The 12,132-nt window shown below is 44.7% G+C and overlaps 1 protein-coding gene across 1 annotated transcript in view; it reads left to right on the forward strand.

Moving 5' to 3' along the window:
* Nucleotides 1-12,132, forward strand: part of RERE (arginine-glutamic acid dipeptide repeats) — a 173,986-nt gene that overhangs the window by 111,392 nt on the left and 50,462 nt on the right. Inside the window, exon 10 of the mRNA XM_086476019.1 lies at nucleotides 10,826-10,906. Within this exon, the coding sequence (XP_086332145.1) occupies nucleotides 10,826-10,906 (81 nt within the window). The remainder of the gene's footprint in view (nucleotides 1-10,825; nucleotides 10,907-12,132) is intronic.

Genomic DNA, 12,132 nt, shown 5'->3' on the forward strand with positions numbered 1-12,132 from the left:
TGCTTTATATGTATTTTTATCTCCTCTTTTGGATTCTGTACTTCAGCTAGTTTATAATCTGGTTCAAAAAACGAGCAATAATAATAATTGGAACTATGAATTTATTTTATTTTTTTTAGAAAATGTATTTTGCCAGGTCTGGGTGAACATAAGTTTGAGAAATGAAAAGCAAATAAATAGCTTTTTTTTTTTTAGCTTGAAGTTTGCAGGTTAAGTGCTGAATTTCTACTACTTACCTATATTAAAGGGAGGTACTTTCAGATGTCATATAGGAAAGAAAGTATGTCCTTGAAAAGGAACATGTTGTCCAACTTGTTCTTTTTACTGGCTCTTTAGTTTTGACGTGCAAGAAGGCTTTTTGTATATTGGCATTTTAACAGCAGTTTAAAATAACAATCAGAAATGAATCTCTGTGTCTAGAAGAAGGCAATCTTAAGTATAATCTAAAGCTTTCTGTTGGCTTTTGGCAGCAGCATATTGTTTTGCTTCTCTGGGTCACAAATGCGCTAAACCTTTGTTCTTTTTAACTCTTAAAACGCATCTTTAAATAATCTTGTATGTAGAAACCTTTCTCGAATCGTTTTAGCTTTGTTTGCAGAACTGAGAAACTTCATTACAGGAGAACAACAATCTACAGATAATGTTATATAAATAGGAAGTTCTCTTTTTTTTTTTGTCAGTGAAAGCAGCCTCCAGTTTGGTGGGTTTTAAGGTTTGTGCCCACAGAAGGGGATAGTCTTAGACTCGCTGTGTGAAACCTGGTTTATGGACATGTGCAACGTGATCGTTTTCTGAAGATCACGAAAGAGCAAATGTCTCAGGGAGGCTTGTGAGCAGCTGGAGTGTTGCACAGGCTTGGATCGTGCTTCCATAGGTGGACCTTGACGTCGGTCAGCAGAAGGTCTGTCATGGGCGTTTAAGTGTAAATGTGGGCAAGTTGGCCCAGTTGACCGAGTTTCTCGCTGGTGGAAATGATTAAGTTTAGTAGAATAAGGAAATGCTTGCCTGTGTGTTAAATATAACTGCCTTTCTGCACTGCTGTTGAGAGCTATGAGGGGCTGTGCGTTTCCAGACTTCTGGAGATTCAAGACTTGTTGCTCTCTGGAAGATCTTCCTGCAGCTTGACCCTCTGTTGCGGTACCACTGGGAGGTGAGTTCTCCAGACCTGGTTTGGACAGATGAATTGCCTCCTCTTCCCACCCTGACTTTATTAGAGGAGGGGAAGTTGCAAATGGAGCAGTCTTCAAACAAGAGTGCTCCTCTGTCCCTGCCTGTTCATCTTTCCCTTGAAACGTGGGACCACACAACCGCAGTAGTGTTAGGGTGGGTAATAATGCTTGCAATAATCCACGCATTGTTTTTCCAAAGAGTCAAGGTTGCTTATCAAGTACTCTTTTCCAGCTCAGGAAGAGAAAAGTCAGGTTTTCTTTTTTTCCTCCTGCTGCTGCTTTAATATCCAGCCTTTTTTTGATCTGTGCATCAGCCTCTGATGTGCCACTGCAGGCTGTTCTTAGATCAGGTTTCTTGGCGTGCTGTTGACTTTATCTCGTTTACCGGATCACATTTCTGTTGCCATACGCCGTGTGATCGCAGCCTCCCCGCAGCTCTTGAACAATTAGTAATTGCGCAGGAAGCGTGTGTTCATTACAATAGCCTTTTGATTTGGCTTCGACAATCACGCAGTGTTTCGCGCAGAGCAGAGGCGGGGGAGGCACTTCTCCCGAACACGTTTTTGACAGCGAGAAGTCTGTTGTTGCAGCCACTTGGCTATTTGTCAGCAGTTCTCAGCCATCCTTTCTGGCACGAGTTGCTTGGCAACGCGGGCCGGAGCCATCCCACCGCGGCCAGTCCATTTCCAAGAGCAGGTTGGTGGATGATTTATCGGCGGGGCTGCGAGCGTGGTGAACCCGAGAGGCAGGACTGGACCTTTGAGCAGGAACCGATGTGAAATGTGAAGGCGAGAGACTGTCTGGCTTGGGAGCGTTATCTGGGGATGTGCCCTGAAAGCACCCAGGGCCGATAATCAGAGGGCACAATTAGAACAAAAATAAAAGCTCTTCATTTAGACATAATTGATTTTTTTTTTTGCTGTTTTGTCTTTTTCAACGAGGCTGTCTATGCAGAAAGAGGTACAATGCAGAAAGTGAATCAAAGCTTTGCATACTGCTTGGGGTGAACCTGAAATCTCGCTCTTCATAAAAATAGCTCTGCTAAAATACCGATGGTAAAATAAAGCTGGGGTTAGCACGTAAGGTTAGCAGCAGCCTGACAGCTCAAAGCCTGGGGTGAAGGAATAGTTGAATTCTCCCCCAGCTTTGGAAATGTCTGAGAGCCGTTGTGTCACCTTCGATATCATGTTGCCTTTCAGACAGACTTCTGCATTGATCACTGGCATTAAAGAGAGAAGGGAAAGGAGAGTTTTATAAACTGGCATTTAGGTAGTTTGTGATGTGGTCAAATGTAGAACTCTTGCCCCCCCCCCCCCCCCACTTAAAACATCAGCTTCTGTAAACTAGACTGAAGGAAACTTGGATAACCTTTAGGTAAGCATCCCAGTTCAGGTGGTTCTGCTAGCTCGAGAGTCCTTTTTCCAGAATAGTTGTGATGAGGGACTGGCAAGATGTGGAAAGCACGCTGACAAGAGCGGTTTTTGCGTATTTCTAAGAAAGCGGAGAGAAGGGATGACGGATCCACTTTGACCTCTTGAATGGCAGTATAAATACTTTATTGAAAATTCTAAATAAATGTGTTTGTAACTAGTAATCCTGCTCTGCATGCAATCTCATTTAGCCAACTGTGTATGCAAATGTGCTATTAATGTGTTTGCATCCAGTATAAATATACAAATCTAATCTGTTTATATATGTAATTTACACACAGCTGTGCTCGTGCTCACTTAATACCAATATTTTCAGCAAGCGAGAGGTATCATGGGAGATCTATTGTTCAAAACAAAAGCCAACAGTGCAGCACCATGGAAGGGGGTTCATTATCGTTCCAGGATCTTTTGGCATTCCCTGGAGGGAGTCTGCTTAATGGCTTTCCGTCTGTGTGTAGGGCTGCGGCTATACGGAGCACAGGCTGGTGCGCGCTGTGTGCCCCTCTGCACCTGCATGGCGCGTTGGTGTTGAATCCCGTACAGTTTCGGGTAGGGTTTAATTTTTTAGTACAACTTTCCAGGGAGACAAAGCGATCCGATTGGGCAGAGAACCTAAATGTTCAGCACCTTTAAGCCTTTCAGCTGCTTGTCAGTTTGTTTATAGGAGATACTTGATCTTACAGGCATATGGCCTAAGGAGTGTAAGATTTTTATCACATGTAGCTTACCAGCAGAGCACGCTGAAGAGGTGCTTTGAATATCCGATGAGAGCGTTAATACCTTTTTAATATATATTGATATCTAATGAATACCATCAAAATATTTTCGTTTTTTCGTATCTTTGAGTAAGAGGAGTTGGTGAAAAAGAACTTGATTTTCAAAATACCACAAAGGTTAGACGATACTTCTGTCTTGACACAAAAGTATTGCTTCATTTAAAAAAATTGACAAGAAAAATAAGCAGACCAGTATCTTTTAAAAGCAAGCTGCGTTTGTCTTTAGTGTCTATTTTGAAGTAAGGTCACAATCTGCTGATTGAAGAAGCAAATCAAGTAAGTGTATGTTGGAGGTAAGGGATGCTTTCAGCTAAAAAAAAAGTATGTATATGCACACTCAAATACATGTATGTGATTATTCTCTTGCAGTCTTGCTGGACAAAATTATCACCTGCATGTGTGCCTCCTCTTGGACTGGAAGTCTGGAAACACATTTGTGGCACAATTTAAGAAACATTTTCCTGTTTACAGCTGTGAAAAAGGACTGTTAAAAAAACAAACAAAACCCCAAACTTGTCTCAAAATTGGTCACTTAAAAATTTGTGGTCTGTAATTAAGCAGCAAGAGCTGGCATTGCAGGGGTTGGCTGGCCTTTATGGCTGTTCATGCTTCCCTGTCATAGCTAGGTGGTGCAGTGTGGGGTCTTTACTTGCTGTTATTCCACAACTTTCTGCAAGCCAAACAGATCATAAAAGAGCTCGTGTGTATAGTGTCAGCGGTCATCAAAGCCCAGACGTTCCCCTTGAAGAAGGTCTCTTGCAACAGAGAGTTGGCATTAGTGGTTGCAGACACCTTCAAGTAGTTGCCAGACTGAACAATTTCTCATACCTCTGCATGGTTGGGTCAAGAGAAGAGAATAAGGTCCTTCAAATCATGACCTGTGCTTCAGTGCAGCCTCTTCTGGAGACTAAATTGCCAGCTAGTGGCAGCCTTACTTCTTGCAGGAGCAGACGAAGAAGTGCTGTGGTTAGAGATGGGACAGAGCAGTCAACCGAAGAGCATCTGAGATGTTTTAGGCTAAAGGCAGATAACACGGAGGGAACAGTGGGAACGTAGATATTTCTGCAAAGATCTGCTGCTTCTGCCTGCGTGCTCGAGATCTGCACGCATCTCTGATACAAAGCCAAGGTCTTTGGAACAACAGCGCGCAGAGATGTTTAGGGAAGGCTCGTGGTGCCTTTCCATTGCAGAAGTTTGCCGGGTAGGTGATTTTTGCGAGCTCGCTGTGAACTGATGTAACCCATAACAGCACAAGTACCTAATGCTGAGGTAAAATCCCTTGCTACTTCAAAATTAAATTTGAAAAACATTAAGCCGAGTTACGGTAGTGACAGGAAACAAAGTGAAGTTCAGGTGAGGTTGAAGCATATCCTGTTCTCCCAGCAGCAGGGCGTGTTAAAGGAACGTAGCGGAGGCCTGAATGTAGATTTTTCTTCATAGCTCCTCTTTCCCAGTGGACTGGTGGTTTGGTTTTTTGGTTTTTTTTACAAAAGTTTCAGGTGAGTTTGGTTCAGTCATCATGCTTGTTCCTCATTCTACATGCTGCTGTTGTAACCTGTTACCTTGACCAACCCTTGTTCGTGGCAAGTTGCTCTGAGGATGCCTGTCCTTAGTCCAAGAAACTTGTGTGGAACCTTCTCCCTTCTGCCCTCTCCTGTACCCCTAGAAAAGGGCCTTTTCCCCTCTTTTCTTTCGTAGCTTTCTCTCCTCTTTAGCTGCCAATTTGTGCATCTAAAAATTATGTTGTGGAAGTCTTTGACTCTCCTCTTCTCTCTCTGACCAGACAGAACATCTGTCTCTCTCTCCCCCTGCTTCTCCATCAGGCAGCTTCCCTGGGCTCACTGCCAGAAAGTGGGTTTTTTCCCCCCAGCTTTAACCAAGCTGCCAGTCCCCAGCCTGGGCTGTTTGAGAAGGCAGGAGTGAGAGAAGGGCTGCCAGCTAAGGCTGGAGGTGGATGGGGCACAGCAAGGGCCTGTCAGTCTGACTGCAGCTTCCCATCCCCGAGACCCTCCCTCCTCTGGCCGCAGTCCTAGCTGGTGCAGTGTCTTAGGGCAGGTGGACTTTTTCTGGGCATTCAGGGGACAAAGCAGCTTGTGGAAAGAGTTAAGTAGGCATGCTGTGCGTCTGCAGTGGTTAGGTGGATGCTGAGAATAGCTTGGATGTGTGTGACAGCTGCGTTTTCTTTAACTTAAAGTACCTCTTTTTGCCCTTGATGGAATTACTTGCTGAGCAGTACTTAGTGCTGTCTGTTACTGAGCACACAGAATTCCTCTGAGGTAAAGATATAGTAAATACTAGCATCATTTTCTGCTACAGCCAGGTATAGTTTGGTGAAAAAAAAATTTTTTACTAACACAAATTACATTTTTGTAAGAGATACCTGATATCTTCAGGTTAAATTGTCTCTTCTTCAGGAAAATATCAGGGTACTTCTGCTTCTAGAGGACAGTGTATGTCATGTAACATTATCAGCAATTGCCTTTATTTGCACTGTATGTACATAAGCGAAATATAATATTAAAACTCAGCCAAGCTTTTAATAAGGCATACTCTGTGCACTGAAATTCAGCTAGTGTGCATATCCAACATCTGCTTGCTAAAAAAAAATTGTTTGGGCCAATCTATAAGTGTGCTGCACATTTAACAGAAGTTTTGCAGATATAACCAGATCTCATTTTCTTTTCAGAACAACTGCCATAATTTTTCATCTTGTGAAATTTAAGAAATAAAGAAGCTTTATGCATGTAGTGTTTATTTGCTGTTAACTATTAAAACCCTGTAAAATTTCCTGCCGTACTTACTATAAAACTTACAAGGGCATATTAAATATGGAAGATGGTGCAAACTGCAATTGGCATCTGCCTGGGAAACCATGGGCCTTTCAAAACATGCACTGTACCTGTTGCTTTCATGATAGGAAAATCTTCCATTTTTATATGCTCATAATTAAGAGGTTGAGAGAAGAACTTGCTGTTCTTGGACATGGTCTAAAGAGGAGTTGTTTTTTTTTTTTTTTTTAGAAAGATTGAGGGGCGGGGAAAGTCCTTATTTCCTGGATTAAGAAGGAACAGAAAAGGCTTTGTGTTTGTGTGTTTGTAAATACATTGCATTACAACAGGCTCTTCACTAATTAACCAGGTGGAAGTCACGGGAAGGGAATGAAACGGATTTTCTTAGGGAAAGTACATTTGTTCTAAACGTGATAGAAGCATCACCTCAGAAGAGGCATTTTAGTAGCAGTTATGAATCTAGTTTTATCAGTCGTCCTGCCTTTCTGAAGCGCATGAGGTTTCAGTTTGAAATTCTTAAGTCGATTAAACAGGTTATTTTGTACTAGATGTTATTCTTGCAGTCTTTTAGCAACAGCTTTATTTTAGAATTCTGCAGTAAAGAAGAAAACGGAACTGGGAACCTCAGCTCCCAGTGAAAACCTGGGGTGCTGGATTTCAGCGTGCAGCAGCAAATTTTTCCTGCCAAGCTATAATCTCTTGATAATAGAAACCCTGACGCATAACCTTAACTACAGCTTTGCAATGGCATTATCATCACATTGATAAACACGCCGCCTGAGCTCTGTTAGGCAGAACATAATGGCTTTGTGTATCTTGTCATGATATTTGTTTCTTGGGATAAAATATAGGACCTGCAAGTAACACATATGCAAACATTAACATGCTTGTTCCTTGTTCTTCCTTGGTTATTTATAGCTCCCTGTTTACACGTTGTAGCAGGATCCTGCAGGTCTAATACATTTCATTGGGGAAGCTCGAATTATAAAATAGTATTAGGAGATCTTGTGTTGTGGCTGGTCAATAGCCATGGTAACCACTTCGTGAAACATAACTGCATTGTCTGTCATCACTGACTGACCTAGCAAGCCGTGGGATTCCCTAATGTCGCTTCACAGCAATCATTATCCATAGCATTTTTTTTTAATTGTGTTAGTTTGCCTTCAGTGGACAGTACAAACAACAATGCTGACAGAAGTCTGTTGTAAATAATGTAAGTGGTAAAATGGAAATGTTTATCGTGTTTAAAAGTACGGAACTTGGATTTTTAAACCGTTGTGCTGTAGAGCCACTTCCACTTTTCATCAGAACTTTTCTTGTGCATCCATAGGTTCTACCAGCCCTGTGTTGTAGGGCAGTTTTAATTCGCCAGCTGTCATTTTCAGATGCCTTCTGTGAGCAGTGCAACATCTCCTGCACCATTAAAATGCAGACGTAAAATTTGTTGCGTGTCATTTGTGCAGAGGAGAGAAAATTTAAACTGTGTTACGCAGTCTGTTTTATGAGACGCTGGAGAGCAACAGGTCACTTTTGATCTGGTGTGCAACTGTTTTGTTCCTTTAAATATAAAAACATTTAGCGGTCTCTATTGCACTTGATTTGGAGACCAGAAGTAGCTGTTCTTGCTGCAGGCTAAGGGAACACTGGCCATGCTGCCTGAATTAATGGCAGACTGCAACAGGAAGGAAAATCTGAAAAAGAAAATGTTTTAAAAAACCCCTTAATTATTTTGTTAAGCTTTAGAATTTCTGTCGTAAGTTTTGGAAACCAATTTTTGTGTGCTTTGTTGTTCTTTGTGTATTAAGCAGCGGCTTTATCTTTCAGTAGAGGCATGCAGCTATTTTATGGTTGCATATCTTGTACTGCCTCAATGGCCTTAGTCATAATTCTGTATGATGACACCAATAAAGGTGACAGCATAATTGGCCAAAACTTCAGAATGCCAGACCAACACAAAAACAAATGTAAAATAGTTTGGTTAAAAGCAATCTTAAAAAAATAAATAAAATGGTCCCTGGAGAATTCAGATGCACCATAGTCAGTCTTTTGCAAAACAAGGAATAAGGAATCGGGGCTTTTCATCTTATGCAGTGGACCAGATTGCTCTCTTGTATTTCTCTGTGCTTTTTTCACCCGTGGCTGGAGTGTTCCAGCTCTGGTTTCTTACTCTCCTACAGCTTTTTATGTTGCATTTTCCTATCTGTGCTTTAACTGATGCTGCAAAAGCATCGTACCTCTGATACAGTCCACGAGGCAGCAATGTCAAAGCCAGGAACTGAGCTGCATCATTTAGAATCAGAGTTCCTTTTGGATTGCCTGTTTTCAAATGGTTCTTGATTTATTTGATTTTCATTCTTTGTGAGAAGCTGCAGACAGGAATTGTATTGCTCTTTGGGCTGTTGGGAGTGGTGTGAGGGCTCGTTTGTTTGCCTTGTGGCTGCTGCCATCTTCTCTTGCCCAGAAGCCCAAGACAGAAGAGGTCTGCATGTGGTGGTGGGGGAGTGATTGGCCTCTCCCTCAGTGTAATGAAAATTCCTTGTCATTCACGTGGTAAAAAGTGAGAGGTATGCGTGTGGGTTAGTGACCAGGTACCCACTGTAGGCAGCCTTGGTACCTTGCTCTGCAGACATGTGTGACTTTTCCCCGGGGGACTGGGGGGCTGGTACCTTGCTATAGGAAAATGTTCCTTGTTCAGGAACCCAAGCCCCTCTGCTCTGTCCACCGGTTTAAAAGGAGCAGGTGGGTAAGAGCAGATTGTGTTCTGGAAGGGACTGTAATCTCAAAGCATATACAACTGGTAGTTAATTCTTGTCTCTGTGCCCCCAGGCATGTTCCTGGCGAGCCCTAGCAGTCTTGCTGGTTTTTAGGGTCAGGGTTAGGTAAGGATAGATCCCTGTGGGAGCATATCTGCAAAATAATATGCATGAAGTTCCCAAGAGACTGCTCACATAGTCAGCATTGGGGTGGGAGCTTATGAGGTGTACAGAACATTATTTTAGTATTAAATTACCTTTTCTGGGATTCCTTATCCACTACACAATATGGAAGCCTCTAATCAGCTGCCCCCCTCCTTCAAGCAGATGTCCAAAATGCATTAAGCCACCTTGAGCTATGTTCCTTTCTAGGGAGCTATAAATTCTCATCTCCCTTCCCCAGAACGTTAGGGCCCATATACTCAACATCCCTCGTTTTCTTTTTCTGCAGGTAGAATTTGGCATTTGCTAGTGTTTGTGCTTGTATGGTTATCGTAGGAAAGGGAAGAAGTCCTCAGGACTGGCCCTTCCAACCAGAGGCACTCTTGGGTTGTTCTTGATCTCCTGCTACTGGGTCATGGTGGTGAAATGTTGACAGGCGAGAGTGGTCCCAGAGCTGCAGGCTGAGCCGGCCAGCAGGACAGCACGGTGGGCTCCGTGTACCCCATGAAGGGGGAAGGTGCTGACTCCGGCAAGGGAGGAGGAGGAGGGAGTGAGCGATGCTTATAGCTGGAGGCTGAAGAGTTATTGGGGGGGAGGGTGGGGGGGTATTGCAGAGGGGAAACATGAGTGCAAGGGGCAGCTGAAGGGAGGACCGGAGAGGGTAGAAGGGCAGCTGAGGGGTGCGGCAGATGAGCTACAGCAACTGGCCGGGGAGAGCGACGCCGCCCCGTTGCAGAGCCCCCCGGGGCCCGGCGGGCGTTAATCCGGCAGTTGATTTCGCGGGGCTTTCCCGGGGACGAGGGCGCTGGGGCTGGGCGAGGCGGGGGGGGGGGGGGGGGGGGCTGCCGGCGATCCAGGCCGCCTTTTGCGGCGCGCCCCGCGGGTGCCGCGCCGCCCAGCCCCGCCGCGATCACATGCTGGGCGGCCGCGGCCGCCGCCTCCCGCCCGGCCCTCGGCTCCTCCGCTCGGCGGCTCCGCTCGGCTCCTCCGCTCGGCGCGCCGCGGCTCCCCTCGCCCGCCTGCCCGCGCCGCGGCCCCCCGGCCCCCCGCCACCTCCGCGGGGCGGCCCCACCTGCGCCGGGCCCCGCCGTGAGCGGCCCCCCCCCAGGCCCCGGCGGGCGGCTGCGGGGCGGGAGGGGGAAGTGTCTCGGCGTGGCGAGCGACCGCCGACCGCTGCGAGCCGCCGGGGTGGTGGTGGGGGGGGGGAGCGGCAGCGGCGGCTCGGCTGGCGGAGGGCTCGCTGGGGGAGGCGTTCGCTGGTGCCCCTCCGAAAACCGGGAAGGGGGAATCCGGAGAGCTGGCGGCTGCAAGGACTCCTTAACCCCTGCGGCACCACCTCGGGAGAGTCACTTTTCTCCCCTGGAAATCAGCGTTGCGTATTTTCCTGCGCCTGCTGCTGCCGCCGCCGCCGCGTAGTTGGAAAACAGACTTGGAGCCGTGCAGCAGAACACTTGGGTCGTTTTGGGAAAGAACTGACTGTGGTACTGACTTTTTTTTAAGCTTCAAATGTTGGAAGTTTGACGTGGAAAGGAATGTGGTTTGAATTTTTCTGTCTCTTTTCAAGCCTTTTTCCCCCTGGCTGTTTTCAGTTGCTGTGTAGGTATCCGTTTTCTTAACAGACCTTAAGCTAAGAACCTTGCTTGGCTGTTGTGCTGATGAACAAGATTTTTTTGGGTTTGTTTTTTTTTTCCTTCCTTTTTTTTTTTTTTTCTGCTGACATACTATTTTTGTTATCTTTTATCACAGAAACGTTTTATTAAGGGGTTGAGGCAGTACGGAAAGAACTTCTTCAGGATCCGTAAGGAGTTGCTTCCGAATAAGGAGACCGTAAGTACATTTGGACTTTATGTAATTTGCTTTTTTTCCTCTTGCTGCTTCAGTGTTTGATCTTACAAAACTATTTCCTTTTCACCCTGAACTGAATTCTCTTCAGATAAATGGAAGAGAAATCTGCAGCCAGACAAGGTAGCTGTAATTTTTAGTGCAGTTTTTTGGTCTTAGGGTATGAAATACGTTATATAAAATAGTCATCGTTGCTGGACGGAGTCACTAAGATTGGATGAAGTGTATTTATGGAGACCAAATCTAATTTTAAATTCTGACATTATGATGGGATAATACATTTATGTCACCCAGTTGGGCTCAAATGGCATTGGGTAATTAAAGAAAGCCTAAAAGAAAACAAAATCTAATTGAATCTGGAAGACTGAGGTATGTGCCTGCTCCTGTGACCTGCAGAATTCGGTTGTTGTGTTTAACTCTTCGTGTTCCTGAGACATGTGGGCAGCAAGTGTGTAACTTCGGTTTCTGAATTGATCTGTGGCTTATTACTCCCCTGAACTTCATAAAGCTTACATAACTGTCATCCTACCGAAAATCCTGGCAAGTGCTTGGAAGGAAGATGGACGGGGAGGAGTGGTTGACTTCTTCAAAGGAAGGAGGGTTTGGGAAGCCCTGGGAATCTAGTTACTTTTCCATTAGTCCTAATTGCCAAGCTTCTCTAGAAGCTTCGGTTTCTGTTCTGCAGGTGTCATTTAACTGCTGGGAGGGTGGTTTTGGAAAGCGGTTTTCATGTTTGTTCTGAATTTAAAGGGAGATAACTCAGTGAAAATTGAGTTGGACCGTTTTCTAGCAATGTGGTAGTGATCTGGAAAATATTAATTTAAAGCATAACTGGTTTAGACTTGTGTGCATGGAATTTGGATATTCAGTGGGGAAGAGCATTACAGTAAAAATATTTTTAAATCTGTCACTTGGTGTAGGGTGTTTCATTCTCTTCTGAGATGTTCTTGTGAGACGATGCTGTGATAATCACAGTCTTCTGTTGGTAAATAGTAACACCCCGTAGGTCAAATGGAAAGGGGAGGATGAAATGGTTCCCGGAGTGCCTCAGTTGGTGTACATGCTCGCTGATTCTGTTGAGAAAGATGGGAAAACTTAATTACCCATCAAGCGTAGGTAGACTTTGCTTCAGTATTCTGTTGGATTTTGAGGCATGAAGGCCCAGTGCTGGAAAGATGACAGCTTAGAAGGACTGCTGAAATAGTAGGCTT

Source organism: Leptosomus discolor, chromosome 20 (assembly GCF_034619465.1).
Source record: "Leptosomus discolor isolate bLepDis1 chromosome 20, bLepDis1.hap2, whole genome shotgun sequence".
Classification (NCBI taxonomy): domain Eukaryota; kingdom Metazoa; phylum Chordata; class Aves; order Leptosomiformes; family Leptosomidae; genus Leptosomus; species Leptosomus discolor.